The following is an 18,795-nucleotide window of genomic DNA, read 5'->3' on the forward strand; positions in this document are numbered from 1 at the left end:
GGGTGCCCAATCAGCAGCTGCTGTTCTCTGGTCTCCCAGCTCTGGAGGCACTTGGAGAGAGAGAGAGAGCAAGAGATGGTCTGAAACCTGACTTGAGAACCTGACCTTTTCAATCTAAAACCAGACTTTTTGATACAATTTCATTTCACAAAAATGTTTGAAAGGTTTTGTTTTGATTCCAATCCGGAACAAAAACATAATATGAAACCTCGAAATCATTGCAAAATGGAATTATTGTCCTCTGGTCAACTCTACTTTTGAAAACTTCAGTTATGGCCCTCGGTACACAGTCTGGGCTTAGCAATATACGCCCTGATCCTACAAACAAGCATGTGCTTTACGTTAAGCATATGCCTAATCCTATTGACTTCAATAGTTTTGTATTTTAAGTACATAGTTTGTACAATAGTTATGGATTTCATGTACTTAAAATACACATGTACTTAAATCTAAGGACATGCTTAAGTGTTTTCAGAATAAAGGCCTTAATAATAATTTTAGATTCAGCTGTATTTTGAATACATTCTTTCAGTGTTGCGTAAGAAAAACTAAAACAGTAAAATATTAAGTACTATATTAATAGCTGTAAAATACATTTACTCATCACTCCCTTCCCCCCCCCCTTTTAAGGGTATATTTGGCCTAATAAATGTGTTGATTTCACAGAAGAGAAATTAAATGGCAAGAATTTGTTTCTAAATGATTCCATCATTCATCAGTTGTCTCTAAAGCAAAGTAATAAGCAATGCAAGATAACTCTTAGAGAAAGTAATAAAGCAAAAAAGAGGAAAAGTTAGTATCCCATGAACAACTATTTATTGAACTGACACCTTAAAAATAAGGAATCAAATATGCTGAGATAAAAACAATATTTGGTCTGGTTTTTTCTACATAGCATAGAATTAGAGATACTCCCTCTTATTTCTATTGAATGGAAACAATTTTTGTTCTTTGATTTGTCTGGAGGCCAAGCCTAAGTACAGCCATCAGTGACAAATTAGTGGATATGTCATCTTTAGAAGAAAGGAATTAGCATCTAATAATGTTTCTTTTGTCAATTTTTTAATATGCCAAAATGCCTTTCAATTCTTCCTTCTTCAGGAAGCTGAAATTAACTTTTTAATTGAAGGGTCCAGAGATAAAGGTGACTCTTACAGCTGCAAGTTGCTCTCATGACATATTGAGTAACATTTTCAAAGTGGCTGGAGTTCCTATTATTAGACACACAGTGAGAATCTCTGGGTAAAAAAGTATAGACATAGTGCTTTGTATGTATAATGTTAGAACATAGGAAAATTGAAATACAGCTTTTTAATTCTTGAAAGACACCAAGAAATAGATTTTGCTTCGTAATAACTTCCAAGAAGACATTTGAAGCCTGAACCTGCAAGGGGCTGAGTGTCCTCAATTTTTATTGATTTCAGTGCGAGGTGAGGTATTTAGCACTTCATAGAATCAAACTGTCCATAATGTACGGTGCCATTTATATAGAATGGCTATAATATTCTTCTTGGAAAAATACAATTATTTATAATTCTGAACTAACTAATCATTCAGGCACAAGTACTGAAAAAAGATTGAAATATGGAAATAGGTAATCTCTAGACAACAAATACAGACCTTAATATAAAGAGTATTTTTAGAAAATCTATTAGACACATCTGGCCATTTCTACAGCCATGTCTGGTGACTTTGGTCATAGCAAACTACAGTAAAAGCAGAATTTGTTTTTTTAACTGAATTGCTTCAGACCATTTTCTTTGAAAACACAGCACATAATTCCCTAAGGAAGTAAAGGAAAAATATTGTTTGTCTGTGAAGGCTGAAAATTATGTTCATACTCGGTATGAATCAGGACAGCTGCTTAATTCTCATAATTCCATGCACTGAAAGTTAAAACATTAATTTTTTAAAAGTCTATATTAGATAAAGTAATATAGTACTAAATGTTTCCACAATTTAAAGGGACATATTTTGAAATTTAATCAATTAAAAATGAATTGAAAGTACCTTCAGGTGCTGCATTGATTTTTGTAGTTTTACAATCATATTTTCCTACTTTAAAAAAAAGGTTCTTCTTCACGTCGATTCCAATTAGGTGTGCGCGCACGCCGCGTGCATGGTTGTCAGATATTTTTTCCCTTAGCAGCTCCCGTCGGGTCGGCCAGGAGTGGCGCCCTCATAGTGCTCAATATATGACCCTGCCAACCTGACCCCCCTTCAGTTCCTTCTTACCATCCGTGGCAGCTTGGATACCACTCGTCCACAAGGTTTTCCTCAAGAATCCTCCTCAAGGTTCCTCCTCAAGGTTCTCCTCAAGAATCTCCTCAAGATCCGCAGGGACAAGGCCGAGGTATTCTACTTGCTCCAGCGTGGCCGCGCCAACATTGGTATAGCACACTTCTGGACATGTCAGGCAGCACCACAATTGCGCTGCCACTCCTTCCCAATCTGATTAGACAGGACCACGGCCACCTGCTTTACCCAGACCTCCAGTCCCTGCACCTCACGGCATGGAAGCATGGTTAAACGCAAGGGAGCTCCAGTGCACGGAATCAGTGAGGGAGATGCTCCTTAGTAGCAGGAAACCTTCCACCAGGGCCACCTACCTGGCCAAATGGAAACGGTTTTCGTGCTGTTGTAATCTCAGTCAAGTATCTCCACTCCAGGCATCTATATTGTTCATCCTGGACTACCTCCTACACCTGAAGTGGCAAGGCCTGACCGGATCGTCTATCCAGGTACACCCTCTGGCCATCTCAGCATTCCACCCTGGAGAGTTGGGCTGTTCAGTCTTGACCAGTTCTATGGTGGGCCATTTCCTTAAGGGCCTGGAATGCTTATACCCTTAGTTTTGCCCACCGGTACCGACTTGGGACCTCAATCTGGTCCTAGGTAGGTGATATTGGAGCCCCATTTGAGCTGCTTGCTACATGTTCCTGTCTGTATCTCTTGTGGAAGGTAGCCTTTCTGGTGGCAATCACATCGGCCAGGAGGGTATTGGAGCTAAAAGCATTAACCTCCAACCTCCCCGTACACAGTCTTCCAAAAGGACAGATGCAACTCAGGCCACACCTAGCTTTTCTCCCCAAGGTAGTATCCCAGTTCCACCTCCGCCAAGATATTTTTCTACCCATTTTCTTCCCCAAGCCTCATGCAAATGCACAGGAGCAGAAGGTTCACTCTTTAGATGTGCGCAGGGCATTAGCATTCTACACTGAGTGCACAAAGTCAAATCAGCTGTTTGTTGCGGTGGTGGACTGGATGAAGGGGCTTCCAGTGTCCTCACAGTGCATCTCTTCCTGGATTATGGATTGTATCCATTCCTGCTATGACCTTGCCAAGGTTTCAGCCCTGGCTATAATGGCCCACTCGACAAGGGCTCAGGCCTCTTCCACCGCTTTCCTGGCCCAGATACCCATCCAAGAGATCTGCAGAGCAGCCACCTGGTCCTTGGTGCATACCTTTGCTACCCACTATGCCATCACACAGCATGCTAGAGATGATGCAGCTCTCGGTAGAGCAGTGCTCCAGTCAGTGATTCCTTAACTTCAATCCCACCCCCGTGGGAGTCACCTAATTGGAATCGATGTGAACAATCACTCGAAGAAGAAAAGACGGTTACTCACCTTCTTGTAACTGTTGTTCTTCGAGAGGTGTTGTTCACGTCCATTCCAATACCCACCTTCCTTCCCCTCTGTCAGAGTATCTGGCAAGAAGGAACCAAAGGGGGGTTAGGTCGGCAGGGTCATATATTGAGCGCTATGAGGGCGCCACTTGAGGGGGCTTCCTGACCGACCCGACGGGAGCTGCTAAGGGAAAAAGTTTCTGATGACTGTGCATGCAGTGCGTGCACACCTAATTGGAATGGACGTGAACAACACCTTTCGAAGAACAACAGTTACAAGAAGGTGAGTAACCGTCTTTTTTTTTACCATGTTGTTTTGTGAATAACCGAGGTAATCAACAGGGTAACTGATTGTAAAGGACAAATAATGAAGCTGATGATACAAAAATTACTGTCAAATGCATAACGTTAGCATGCTTAATAAATAGAGAAAATATTTTTCACTGATCTTTCAGTTATATAATCTGAGCAGTTATTTGTCAAAACAAGAAGTACATATAATGGGCAGAATGTGATTTTTAAATTGACAGTATCTCTTTAAAGGAGGTTATTGGCAACAACTAATCTCACACTAATATAAAATAGGAGTAACTGAACTGAAGTCAACAAAGTTATACTGGTGAAAAACTGGTGTATATGTAATCACAATGTATCTCAATATATTCAATAGAGAATTCCAAGTAACAGAACCTTATTGCTGGAAGAAGAGATCTGACTGAAATTACAGAATAGTCATTAATCATTAAGAATTGCCCTACATGAAGTTCAAGATTGTTATAAGATAAACATACGCAAAATGATTTTTATAAATGACTTTATCATCAATATGTCACTTTCCACATACAAGGCATTTCTAGATAATTTGTGCCTGATAAATTAGCCACTTACATTGCAGGATCTTTACATTCGTATTATAATTTTGCCTATCTTCAAACATTGTGGTTTGCCATTACGAACAGTAATTTTACAATTGTGTTTTATTTGCAGCATCTGGCGAGGCCCAAATATAAACTGCACAGACAGTTCGGGTTACACTGCTTTACACCATGCAGCTTTAAATGGACACAAGTAAGTGCCATGTGCCCAATATTTACAGCCATATTTCTCTGGGTAAATTTAAAGCATGTAGCATAACACTGACTTCTTCTTTGAGTATTGTCCCTATGGGTTCCATTTCAGGTGTTCGTGTACCCCATGTGACTTTGATCAGAGAATTTTGGTAGCAGTCCCCAGTGTTCCCTCTAATTTTTCCCATGTGTGGAATGAATTTTGTTATGTGCACCAATATGGAGGTGATATGTGACACATCACCTCCATATTGGTGCACATAACAAAATTCATGTGGTGGGATGGGGCTCAAGGCTGGGGCAGAAGGTTGGGGTGCGGGGGGCGGAGGGGGAGGGAGAGGGCTCCGGCTCGGGGTGTGGGCTCTGGGGTGAGGCAGTGGATGAGGTGCTCAGGACTAGGGCAGAGAGTTGGGGGACGGGGCGGGTTGCAGGCTCTGGGGTGGGACCAGGGATGAGGGGTTCAGGGGTGGGGCAAAGGGTTGGGGTGTGGCGGGGGTGAGGGCTCCAGCTGAAGGTGTAGGCTTTGGGGTGGAACTGGAGAATAGGGGTTTGGAGTGCACTGGGGCTCTCCGGGGCTATGGTGGGGAGAAAGGACTCCCCCTAGCTCTCTGTCCCCACAGCAGCACCTAGGCTCGGGGGGAGAAGCACCTCTCCCCCAGCTGCAGGAGGTCCAGGCTTAGCTGGGTTGGGGCCAAGGTAGGGGCGCCTGTCCCCCAGCCGCAGCAGGTTTGGGGCTGAGCTGAGTCAGGGCTGGGGGAGGGGGCAGGGCGCCGTGGCAGTTCTGGGGCTTGGGGAGAGGCATCTCTCCCCACCGCAGCCCTGAGCACCTGCGTGATGCTTAATAAGTAGCTGCTCAGCCATGCAGCTTAGAGGGAACTTAGGCAGTGCCCATTTGGTCTGCACCTGTACCCTAGCTATCCTCATGCCCCATATCAAGTATATATAAGGCAGTGTCAGACGAACTGCCCTCAGTTCCTTCTCAATAGCTTCAGCCTCAGATGGAGCAACTTTCATTGTGCACTTCTTTACAAGTTTGCTTTTGGAGCTAGTTTTTTCCTATAATTTAGTAATTATATATTAGCCTCCTTAGTTTTATTTTTTGTTACTGTTTGAGGGGATTTTTTCCAAGACAACGTCCATCTCCCTCCCATGCCTCCCCTTGTTTGAAGTCACCCCCTCTAACTTGCTGAGGGGTTTCTCCTTCTTCTTTTGAAGGAAATTATTTTCCTTGCTTGGGTTATGCCTGGATCCCAAGGTTTTAAGAATTGCCTAAGTTACCAGGAGTGGGTATTACACCACCAACCAGGGACCTTCAAAGATCCAGTGTGGTTAATGGAGACTTTCTTGAGGCCGAAGGGTTGCTAGTGGCAGAATTCCACAGGGCCTTGACATCACACAGGTCGGACCCGAGAGAGACCTGGGAGGGCAACGTCAAGTCAGTAACATGCACTCTAAGGGATCCACCCCCAGGGAAGTCCTCCAAGATGGTTAGACTGACCACTAGACCATGGGAAATCCAGGGGCCAGGTTGGTTGGGCTCGGACATGAGACCACCAGTGAAACAACCAGTTATCTCAAGCAACTGAAATAGGACCTGCAGAACAGGGGGCTGGGCACTACTCCATGGCCGAGTTCACCCCAAGTTAGGAAAGATTCTGTCAGTGCCAGCCCAGTAACTTGCTAATCCTGGGGGCAGGCAGGGTACATCAAGAGAGATGCCATCTTATGGAATGTGAATACATCCAGGACTGGACTGCAGAAACCCACCTATTGAAAAGGGTTCTCCCCAAGTTGATGGTGCCAGTGATGGTCCAGAGGAAGGGAGTTCAAGGACTCTTGGACTCCACCTGTAGTCAGACAGTGGTCAGTGGACCAAGCCTCCTTAGTATAGGATGATGGTACCCGTAAAGGTTTGATTCATCTATAGTGTATACATGGCAATGTGAATGCTTACCGCAACCAATGTTTACAACTGACCGCGGGGACACATACCAAGGTTATAACCGTAGCTCTGGCTGAGAAATTGGCCTACCCTATAATCATAGGCTGGGATTGGGTATTTTTTGGCACGTCATTAACAAACAGGCCCACCGAGTGAACAGGGGTCCAGATTGGTCATTGCAGAACGAACCCCAAAACCTGGTAAACCTTGGAAAGTTGGAAGACCCTAAGGAGGGCACATCACAAGCAGCAAGGTCATAAACCCTGTAGGGAAGTAAGAAAGGAAGAGGTAATCAACTTCCAGGGTAGGAGGTTTGTGGAGGAACAGAGGAGTGACCCTATACTTAGAGAAAAGGAGGCATTAGCGATTAAGTGGGCCATGGATTCCCTCAGGTATTTCCTGCTGGGCAGTCCCTTCTCCTTGATCATTGATCATGTTCCTCTATGCTGGCTCCATACTATGAAAGATCTGAACCTGCATATAATGTGGTGGTGTCTCATGCTACAGTCCAACGGCATCAGGGTGAAACACCAGGTGGGACAGGACCACATTAGAGTCAATTTTTTTTCTGCGGGAAATAGTAGACAGAGGTGACCTGCCTCAAGATTGTCCTTACAACTTGAGGAGTGGGATAGGTGAGCTGGCATGCCTTCACCTATTGAGGAGGAAGCTAACAAGCTCTTCAAAGAAGGAAGCCAATGAGCTCTTCTGGGTCCAGGCAGCACTAACCAGGCACACCTGCAGGGCTTACTTGGCCTTAAAAAAAGGAAAACCTGTCACAGAAAGGGGTGACAACTAGGGGAAGACTCAGAGACTGCTGGTTCTTCTTTGAGTGATTGCTCATGTCCATTCCATTGTAGGTGTGTGTGCTCATCACATGCATTGGTGCTGGAAGTTTTTTCCCTCAGTGGTATCTGTAGCTACCAAAAGGAGGAGGGGTGTTTAAGGATGGACTCTAACCCTGATCAGGACAATAAAAAGCCTGCCAACAAGCTGGGCCCCAAAAGGTGAATGAGAAACTGCCCAAGAGACTGAGCACTCTTTTTTTTCCTTTTTCCTTTCTTTACTTTGATCCCCTCATCCTTGGGGAAGGGGGAAAGACCTTTATTTTGTCTAGCTTTACTCTTGTATACCCCAAGCAAGGGAAGGACTCTGTGAGTGTCAGAGAAGGGAAGCAATCCAAACCGTGGTCTGGTGGGAACTCAAGGGGTCTCTACCGATCACAGGGACAAGTGTAAGACTTCCTAAAGACAGGCGCTCTGCTCTGCTGACAGGACTCACTCGGCAACAGCCTCTAGACTTGTTACAAGTATGGGGAGCTGTAGTGAGTGCCCACAAGTGATAGCTGGCCAGGAGAAGAATGTCAGGCAGCACTGGAGGGACAGACACAAGGGGTTTTTGCCAAAGGCCCAATGATGGGTCTCGGTGGGTGACTCCATTTTGTTTCTTTGCTCCGGACGGGAATTTGGTTGGAGAAGAAATTTGGGCTGGACCCCCACAGGTACCATGCATTGTGTGTATCATGTGAAAAAGTTCTGGGGGTGCTCCTGCCCTTATCTGGGGTCTTCCAGAATTAGATCTCTTTGCCACTGCCTCAGTAGGAAGTGTTGGAAATTTTGTTCAAGAGGGGGCTTGGGTCATCACCCAAAGGGCTAGTCTACACTAGAAGCACTCCATCGGTGCAGCTGCACTACTTTCATGTGTCTGGTGAAGACATTCTATGCTGACAGGAGAGAGCTCTCCTTTGGTATAATTACTCCACCTCCACTAGACGCAGAAGCTATGTTGTCAGGAGAGCCTCTCCCACCGACATAGCAAAGATGTGCACAGTGCTTAGGTTGCTGTAACTTGTGTCTCTCAGTGGGGTGGCTTTTTCACACCTCTGAGCTACGTAAGTTATATTGATTAAATGGTAGTATAGACATGGCCAGACTCTGTTAGAGTTCATTTAGAGGTAATTACAGCTTTCCATTCTGTGGTCAAAGGATTCTGAATCTTTGCTCACCCCACCACTTCTTGATTTACCAAACCTTCATCAAACCTTTTACTACATCTTAGACAACTGACCCTGACATGGGATTTAAGCTTGTTCCTCAGTGCCCTGATGAGACTTCCTTTTGAACCACTGGATCCCTTCTACACCTCTCTAAGAAAACTGCATTCATAGTAGCTATTATATCTGGTAGGAGAATTAGGAGCTTTAATGACTGACCCTCTCTACACCACCTATTGTAAAGAAAACACCCTCCCTTTTTACCTAAGGTCACTACATAGTTCCACATTAACCAGGTCACTCAGCTGTTGGTTTTCTACCTCAAACTGTACCAAACTAAAGATGAAGCTTCTCTTCATATCATAAATATCAAAAGAGCATTAGCCCTTTATTTGGAAAGGACTAAACTCTTTCGGGCCTCCCCCAGATTGTTTGTCTCTTTCGCACATAGAGTTAGTGGAGCTCCTGTCTTGACTCAGAGACTTTCTAAGTGGTTCTCTCAATATATCCTCTTGTTACAAAGCCACTAATATCCAATCCCCTCCTTGGGTATTAGCCCAGACCACTAGATCACAGTCTACCTCTACAGCCCTATCAAAGAATGTTTCAATTGCAGACATATGCAAAGCTGAGACATGGGCTTTGGTTCACACCTGTTCTAAATATTATGTTCTAGTTCACCAGGGCATTTGTTGCCTGTGGTTCTGCAGTTTCCAGATAGTCTTAGATCTGTCTCCGAAGCCCCTGCCTCCTTAGAGGGTCTGTTTGGGAGTCATCTGAAGTGGAGCACCAGTAGGGGCAATACTTTAAGAAGAGATTACTTACCTGGTACAGTAACTGGAATTCTCTGAGATGTTTGTCCCTATGGGTGCTCCACCACCTACCCTCCTTTCCCTCTGCTTCACTGTCTTTGCCTTGTGGACTTTGCAGGAAAGAAATAACTGAGGACAGTTTGTCCGATACTGCCCTATATATCTTTAGTATGGGGTACAAATATAGCAAGGGCACATGTGCAGACTGAATAGACACCCTACCAAAAGTCTCAAATCAAAGGCACATGTGCACCTAAATGGAACACTCATTCTCAAAGAACTCCAGTTAATGTCCAAGGTAAATAACCTCTCAGTCTTTACATGGGTGAAAACAGTCTAATAAATTGACTTAACAAAAATATTTGCATTAAACTCCTTTCCCAAGTGGCATATTTACAGAAGAATTTCTGAGACTATATGATTGGCATGGAAGAGACAGTATCGTGCTCAAACAATTAGAACAGGAAAATGAGAGTCAGAATCAGAGTTCTGGATTCCGTTTTGATTGTTCCACTGTCTCTTGTTTGACTTTGAGCAAATCTCTTAGCCTCTCTGCCTTGATTACCCCATTTTTAAATTGGGGCTATTAATACTGTCATGTCTTTTCATGGTTTGAAGAAGAGTTGGACATCAAGAATGGAGATAAGGGCCTGATTCAAAGCCTATTGAAATTAATGGAAAGACTTGCACTGACTTCAGTGGGCTTTGGATCAGACCTAAATAAAACAACATAGACCCAGAATAATTGTATTCCTAAATCTATTTTATTCACAAATAGTTACACTCTTGGCAGCAGAAAGGTGAATTAAGATAGAAAAGATAGGGTATTTATTATGTGTGATTAATTGTATTACACAAACCTGCCATTTCTCTAATATTACTGTAGACTATATTCATCTTACAGCCCATAAGTGCTAATTTTATTTATAAATTTACAGACACAAGAGAAAATAATGCTAAGGTCAGCATTGTGAATCCTCCAAGCTTCACTCCTGGAGCTAGATCCAGAATAGTCAATTACTGTCATTTATCTCCCTGGAATTAGCCCAAAGTAATTAATGTAGTCCACTAAACTCTGTCTTTTTGAAAAAACAGAAACATCATGGGCCTTTTCTTATGATTTATTCCTTGTGCAACTGTGTATTCCCAATTGTCAGAAGACTAAGGCTTAGCTTGCAAAAACTGCCCAGTTTTTTTAGTTTAGCTGTGAATATTTCAGAAAATATGGGAGTATTGAACACAAACCACCGCTTTGCTACTTTAAAAAGTGAAAATATGAGCAGAAGCATAAATGTTTTTATGATATCCAGAACCAGCCATAGACTTCAGGCTAATCATAATAACATATTAGCATTCTCGAACATAAGGAGGATATGATGCCTCTTTAGGTCTGTTTACATTATCTATTTAGTTAATGTTTTCATATCTTACACTATTTTTTCTTTAAGAGCTTAGGATATTACTTTCAAACACACTCATTGTTAGCCTAATTCTGCTTCCATTGAAGTCAAAGGCAGGTTTAGACAGAATTTTTTAAAAATAGGATTACAGCAAAAATGGCTAGAATTTGAAACTTGAAAGTTGGTATGGACATAAGGCACAATCCTATGGGGTATAAGTACCTCCTGACGGTTGCAGAGCGTCCTCAACTCCGACTGACTTAAAAATCAATTCTAAGCATGCTTATTATAATTTGGTAAGAGTTAGAAACACCTAATGAAGCCTTAGTCTCCCCATCACCACTCTGAGAGATGACAGTGCACATTTATCCTGCCCATTTTGACAGGCAAGAGGACAGCTGCTTCCTTGAGTAAAGGGATGAGCAAAGCAGGTGCATCTGCTGGGAAAATGTATATGAGGGAAATTGTAAATATCACACTGGTACACACAGGTTTCAAAATTGTTCAAAAACAATGTCTGTCTTATCATCGGGGACAGAAAACAAAACAAGAGTGCAATTTTTCTGAAGATCCTATGATTGGGTATTTGCATATTTGTTACATTCAATAGTATTTAGCAAATATCCAGCTTTTACTATTCTTTTTTAAAAAGGAAATATCTCTCTGTGTTGTAACAAAAGAGCTGTCAAAATGTAAACCTGTTAAAAACACTCTCCAGCCAAACAAAAAACAACCACCTGCAAGTGTGGAAATTAACTCTGCCCCCTTCCCATTCACCTCAATAAATTTGTTTGTGAAATTCACATGTAAATGAAAACAATTTACAGTAAAACTAACCACAGATGATGTCTTTTTTCCCTTTTAATTTTAAATAGCAAAAGAAATGAAATGACAAAAGGTACATTAAAATGTTAGGGTTGCAAATTAAAATCACAAATAGTCAGAAAATTAAAAAATAGCATTTTCTATAGCAACATTAATTGGCTGTATTGCAGATATATTGCGTTGTCTGTTCCTGCCATTTTCTCGTTAAGCTTGTATGTTATAATAAATATATTACTATTTACTATAAAATATACAGGATGCACAGTGGAGCCCAATCAACATTGTTACTGGAGTCATAATTTTGACATTTTCTGATTGTTTGTGATTTTAAATATGTACCTTTAACATTGCTTTAATGTGGTTATTCACATTTATATAGAACATTTCTCTTAAACTCCTTTAAAGCTATTTTTTAGCTTTAGTCCATGACCTCTGATTCTTGTGTCCTATCAAAACAGCTTTTATCTTATCAGTTTCATGGCATCACAGTACATACTCTTCAAATGAGCTGTTAAAAAGACATCCATTCTTTACATTTTTGATAGATGTCTGTAGTAAGTTAAGGTTACCTTGGCACTCTTTGAAAGAGTAGAAGATAACAAACAACCTTGAACATCAAAGGCTATTTTAGTAAAAGAAGAAATGTTGGCCAGGACATAGAGGTTGTTTACCACCGAATGAATAATGTGCTATGTTTGACCTCATAATCACTGCCCTATCCGTAGTAAACTCAGTGCTTTGTAAAGTGCTGTGGGGTACCTAGAAAGAAAAACGCCTTAAAATCAAATTCAGAACTATTCTAATTAACTTTTTTACCAGCTGATTCTATCACTTCTATCATTGTTCTATTCTGTACCTTTTATATCTCACCAATGATCTTTTTTACTGCCAGTGTTCATCGTTGTGTACTGCAGCCTACTAGTAGTCTAATATGTTATAATACATTCCTTTAAGATGTCATTTATGGCCATCCAATATTTCTATTGTATGTCCTTATATTTTATTTGAAATCGTTCTTGGTTATGTTTGTTCTTACTCCCAGGTCTTTTTATTGCTTAGTGTTCAGTTAAAAGTATACTCTTTAGGCAACTTTAACTCCTCTAGACTTCATTAATTTGTATCTGCCCAAATTGCAACTTCTGAGCTACCATGCTCATAAACACTCTAGCTTTCCCTGAATTTTGATTTCATTGTTCTACATCATTTGCTGATTCATCTGATTTGGAGAAAACAGAAGTATAAAATATGAATTTATTTACTACTCCATCTTAGTTGTATTTTGATCAAAATATTTTGTTTATAGAATAAATATTAGACCTAATCCCAATTGCTGCAGTACTCCATTCATTATCTTCTATGTTTTTTAACTTTTTACTAGTACAGTATGCTACCCTTTAAACAACATATTATATTTTCTCAATCAAATGGCTCTCATCCTGAAGCAAACTCCTAAGTTAACTATGCCCATCAGCCACTTGAGGCAGTTCAAGGCACATTTTTGTTGAATGTAAAAGTGTTGGCTGCCGAAGAGCCCACATCATGCCAAACCTCTCAGTCATTTGCTTCCACCAGGAAGTAGTTGAACATATTTCTTGGGTCCACCCCTTTTGGAGCAAAGAAGTAGTGGGGCTAACCTTGCTGCCTGTGGCCTTTTTTCACAGTTTGACCTTCTCAGTGGTAGGTAAAGCCCAGCATAAGATGTCACTCAAGTCCCAAGTGTAATGGTCCATTGAACTGCACAGCCTTTATTTGGCCTCCTTGTGCCAGATTTGTCATGTCTTCTTCTGAAGGCAGCAGTGCTCTTTCAGTGGCAAGATATGAGTGTGTCTCAGTCACTGGTAGGCTTTCTCCCTCCTTCGTCCAGTCTCTCTGACAGTATGCCATTGTTCTTATTGCAGTGTTTGGGACAGATTTAGGGACCACAGCTATTTCCTCAGGGTTTACATTTGCCTGTACTTTTAGTCAAGGCCTAAGTTCTTAAGGTATTAAATAATGTTTTTTGCAGTCTGCTTTGAAAGTACTCCTAAGGTTTTTGGTACCTGCCAGCTTTTAAAGAGCCACTGTTTGCTTGCCAAGAACTGCCTCTACTGGCTGATGGGTTTAGTTAACTTATTAATTATTCAGGGCTGTAAGAAGATCATTCCATGAGAAGACAAATTTACAGGTAGGACACAACTGATTTATTTTTTTGCATACTTGCTAACTGTAGCTCATACCTTACTATCATTTTTTAAGCAGAACTCCCTGTTGAAATCAATATGGAATTTTGCTTAAAAATCAGTGGCTTAATATAGCACCTTCTATTTAATCTCTTATTATAAAGTATGGTAAATCCCTACAAATTACAATTTAAAAATAGGTTTCAGAGTAGCATCCGTGTTAGTCTGTATCCACAAAAGTGCCACAAGTACTCCTTTTCTTTTTAATTTAAAAATGCTACCAGGAACCAGAGTAGCAGCCGTGTTAGTCTGTATCCGCAAAAAGAATGGGAGTACTTGTGGCACCTTAGAGACTAGCAAATTTATTAGAGCAAAAGCTTGTGCTCTAATAAATTTGTTAGTCTCTAAGGTGCCACAAGTACTCCTGTTCTTTTAACAGGAACCAGATATAGATGAAAAAATAATAAAGTTGTTTTGTTCCTCATTGATCTTGGGAGATGGAGAGCAAGAAGCCAAAAATGAAAACAGGATTTGCATTGACATTAGTAGACACCTAAGTGTGGTATCGTTAGATGATCTCTTGCTATGAGACTCTGTGGAGGCAATGTCATGTAACAAGAAAAAGGGGTTACTTACCAACCATAACGCTTGTACTCTACATAAACTGCTTTCCACACTGACCCTCCTTCTTCCGCTGTGCTTCAGAGCTCAACTCATAGCAAGACTTCTGAAGGGGAAGAGGAACTAGGGAGTGGGATTCTTATACCTTCATTCTGTGGAATGTAAGTCTGGAGGGACATGCAGGTGCTCTCTTACTGCCAGCTACTGTTTAAAAAGGTTCTGTGACTATGTGGATAGGCTCATGTGTCTTACAGTGTGTCTCTGTGGAGGCAATGCGTTAAAAGAACCAGCATTACTGTCAGTATGTAATTTCTTTATTCAGTCAATAAAATAAAGAACAAACATGAAATTCAGTCACATATACCATTTTGGGCTATGTTTTGTGGTCTGTATTCAGTTCTTAGGCAAATTAATTTCAGTAGGCTTGCATGAATGACTGTGGGATTTGGCTTATCTGTTATTAAGAATAAACAATTTGACAATGTTAACAAACTTTATAAAACAAGCTGTCCTCTCAATTTTTAGCTTTTTTTCCTCCTTCCCCCCTGTTTTCCAGGGATATAGTTCTCAAATTACTTCAGTATGAAGCATCAACTAATGTGGCAGATAACAAAGGTTATTTTCCTATACACTTGGCTGCTTGGAAAGGAGATGTAGATATTGTGAAGATTCTCATCCATCATGGGCCATCACACTCCAGAGTGAATGAACAGGTGAAGTGATTAAAAATCTTTGTTTATGTCATCAGAAAATAAAACTAAGTATTGTTTAGGCTTGACAGAGTTACAGCCAGATTCAGCAAAATATGTCTGTTTTCCATGCAATTTAATGCTCTAGAAATTTATTTTTGGGTTTGGTAAAGTCTTCCATGTTGCATGTGCAGAATATATTTTCTGCTGAATTGGGCATAGGCACTAAAAAAACTATATTTAAGGAAGATTGAGACATTGCTATTTGTTTCTAGAGTTCTTTTGAAGGCAAAACTTTAGCTTTCACAGTACCCTCATTGTACAATCAAGTACAATAAGCAACATACTCACTTTTAACATATTCACTTCCTTAAAAAACTCTTATGCAGTAAATTACAATATTTTCCTATCTATCTGGAATATTTGGAATGTAACGTAAGACAAATTTAGTGTGCAAACATATACTATAAACAAACATGGTATGCATATATCTGAGTAACAGGGTCTAAATTATCCATCCTTTCAGCTGTATGGCAAATGCTGGCAAAAAAGACATTATAGTAGGTAGGGGGCAGGGTCTATTCAACAGGCTATTGACTAATGATATGGTTACTGTAAGACCCTCTGTGGCTGTTATGCATGTTTTATAATAGTTGTACTTGTGGGATTAGTGGCCAGACAGCAGCCGATCCTTGAGCAGAGCCCATGTCAACTGACCCCCAGGCTCAGGTATTTTCCTAACCTCACCAGAGCTGTAAATTAGTCTGTGTAATGGCACTACCTGGTCAGGAAACCTCTCGGTGCCTTGCAGTATAACAGATTCTCTAGACTTCCAACATGCTCTGAGGAGGGTTCCTGTTCCTGCCCCAGCCTTGCCTAGGCCCCATTCCAGCCTTGTCCATGCCCTGTTCTTATCTTGCTCCAGATCTGTTATACACCCGCTCCAGCCTGCATCTGCCTCCTCACCCCCAGACCCTTGGACTCTGACCATCCATATTTGAACATAAGAACATAAGAATGGCCATACTGAGTCAGACCAAAGGTCCATTAAGCCCAGTATCCTGTCCTCTGACAGTGGCCAATGGCAGGTGCCCCAAAGGGAATGAACAGACAGGTTATCATCAGGTGATCCATGCCCCATCACCCAATCCCAGCTTCTGGCAAACAGAGGTTAGGGACACCATTCCTGCCCATCCTGGCTAATAGCCATTGATGGACCTATCTTCCATGAATCTATCTAGCTCCCTTTTGAACCCCGTTATAGTATTGGCCTTCACAACACCCTCTGGCAAGGAGTTCCAAAGGTTGGCAGTGCATTGCATGAAAAAATACTTTCTTGTGTTTGTTTTAAACATGCTACCTATTAATTTCATTTGGTGGCCCCTTGTTCTTATATTATGAGAAGGAGTAAATAACACTTCCTTATTTACTTTCTCTATACCACTCATGATTTTATAGACCTCTATCATATGCCCCCTTAGTCGCCTCTTTTCCAAGCTGAAAAGTCCGAGTCTTATTAATCTCTCCTCATACGGAAGCTGTTCTATACCCCTAATCATTTTTGTTGCCCTTTTCTGAACCTTTTCCAATTCCAATGTATCTTTTTTTAGATGGGGCGACCACGCAGTATTCAAGGTGTGGGCGTACCATGGATTTACATAGAGGCAATATGATATTTTCTGTCTTATTATCTATCCCATTTGACTTTTGGCATGTAGCTGGACTTCAGCTACGATACTCATTTGACTTTGTCTATGGACTCTGATTTCAGTTTTGACCCCAACCTATGCCTGAACCCAGGTGCCAGCACTGCCCTTATCCCAATCCTGAACCTCTGCTCCATCCACAATGCCTGACTACCTGGAACCAGCACCTGACAAGGATGAGAACAGTTGAGTTACAGGATTATCACATTGTCAACGTGATGCACTCTTCTGCAGTTGAGTGCTGCCTCTATGCAAGAAAGAAGCAAGGCAACCACTATGGCGATACCTGGCCACCATCTTGAAGAGACTTCTCAGGCTTCCTTATAGCTCCTGGGTTCTTTGTCAGCACACTTGGAGAAGTAGGGCTGGTTGGAAAAGATGTTGTTGTTTTTTCATGAAAAAAATTAGAAAGAAATGGAAACTTTTCATTTCCATTAGAATTTTTTTTTTTTTATTTTTTAAGAAAAACATTCAAAATGAACTAAATGAAAATATTCGGTTTGCTTCAAACTGAAAAATTTGAAGGGAGGGAGAGTTCCCTCCTTTTCTGAATGAAATAAAAATTGCATTTAATTTATTATTAAATTTTTCATTACAAAAATCAAACCAAATGAAAATTTTTCATGATAAAAATTTTGACCAGCTATACTATAAATCTGAAGAAAAAGCACATTTTCTGCTTCCTGAAGTAATGATTTGCCAGGAGCTGCTGCCAGTGCATATAGGAATAATGAACACTTACTGGCCTTACTGAGGCTGTGCAGGTCCCTGCCAAAGGGCAAACCATCCCTGTTAGCCTACACAAAGACAAAAAGAACTCACTTGCAAGAGACGAGGCCCTCCCTGAAAGAACAGATGAGTCAGAAGATGAGGTAAGGGTTGTCAGTCCCTTTCAGTCTATGTCCCTACCCCCACAGTCGTTAGGTGGAGTAATAAATGCTTCATGAAGGCTTATACTTTTAAAGGTTTCAGAGTAAGAGCCGTGTTAGTCTGTATTCGGAAAAAGAAAAGGAGTACTTGTGGCACCTTAGAGACTAACCAATTTATCTGAGCATGAGCTTTCGTGAGCTACAGCTCACTTCATCGGATGCATTCAGTGGAAACTGCAGAAGACATTATATACACAGAGACCATGAAACAATACCTCCTCCCACCCCACTCTCCTGCTGGTAATAGCTTATCTAAAGTGATCATCAAGTTGGGCCATTTCCAGCACAAATCCAGGTTTTCTCACCCCCCCCCCACACAAACTCACTCTCCTGCTGGTAATAGCCCATTCAAAGTGACCACTCTCTTCACAATGTGTATGATAATCAAGGTGGGCCATTTCCTGCACAAATCCAGGTTCTCTCACCCCCTCACCCCCCTCCAAAAACCACACACACAAACTCACTCTCCTGCTGGTAATAGCCTATCCAAAGTGACCACTCTCCTTACAACGTGCATGAAAATCAAGGTGGGCCATTTCCAGCACAAATACAGGTTTTCTCACCCCCTCCTTTTCCAAAAAACACACACACACAAACTCACTCTCCTGCTGGTAATAGCTTATCCAAAGTGACCACTCTCCCTACAATGTGCATGATAATCAAGGTGGGCCATTTCCAGCACAAATCCAGGTTTTCGCACCCCCCCCACCCCCATACACACACAAACTCACTCTCCTGCTCGTAATAGCTCATCCAAAGTGACCACTCTCCCTACAATGTGCATGATAATCAAGGTGGGCCATTTCCAGCACAAATCCAGGTTTTCTCACCCCCCCCCCCAACACACACACAAACTCACTCTCCTGCTGGCAATAGCTCATCCAAATTGACCACTCTCCCCACAATGTGCATGACAATCAAGGTGGGCCATCAGTATGCCAACATTTTTATGGCTGATTTAGAACAACGCTTCCTCAGCTCTCGTCCCCTAATGCCCCTACTCTACTTGTGCTATATTGATGAC

The 18,795-nt window shown here is 41.6% G+C and overlaps 1 protein-coding gene across 6 annotated transcripts in view; it reads left to right on the plus strand.

The window, feature by feature from the left end:
• ANKS1B (ankyrin repeat and sterile alpha motif domain containing 1B) overlaps positions 1-18,795 on the plus strand; it is a 749,199-nt gene that overhangs the window by 93,453 nt on the left and 636,951 nt on the right. For all 6 annotated transcript variants that reach the window (XM_074941837.1, XM_074941834.1, XM_074941833.1 and 3 more), the window contains exons 2-3: positions 4,616-4,696; positions 15,004-15,160. In XM_074941837.1, the coding sequence (XP_074797938.1) occupies positions 4,616-4,696; positions 15,004-15,160 (238 nt within the window). The remainder of the gene's footprint in view (positions 1-4,615; positions 4,697-15,003; positions 15,161-18,795) is intronic.

This window comes from Natator depressus, chromosome 1 (assembly GCF_965152275.1).
Source record: "Natator depressus isolate rNatDep1 chromosome 1, rNatDep2.hap1, whole genome shotgun sequence".
Classification (NCBI taxonomy): domain Eukaryota; kingdom Metazoa; phylum Chordata; order Testudines; family Cheloniidae; genus Natator; species Natator depressus.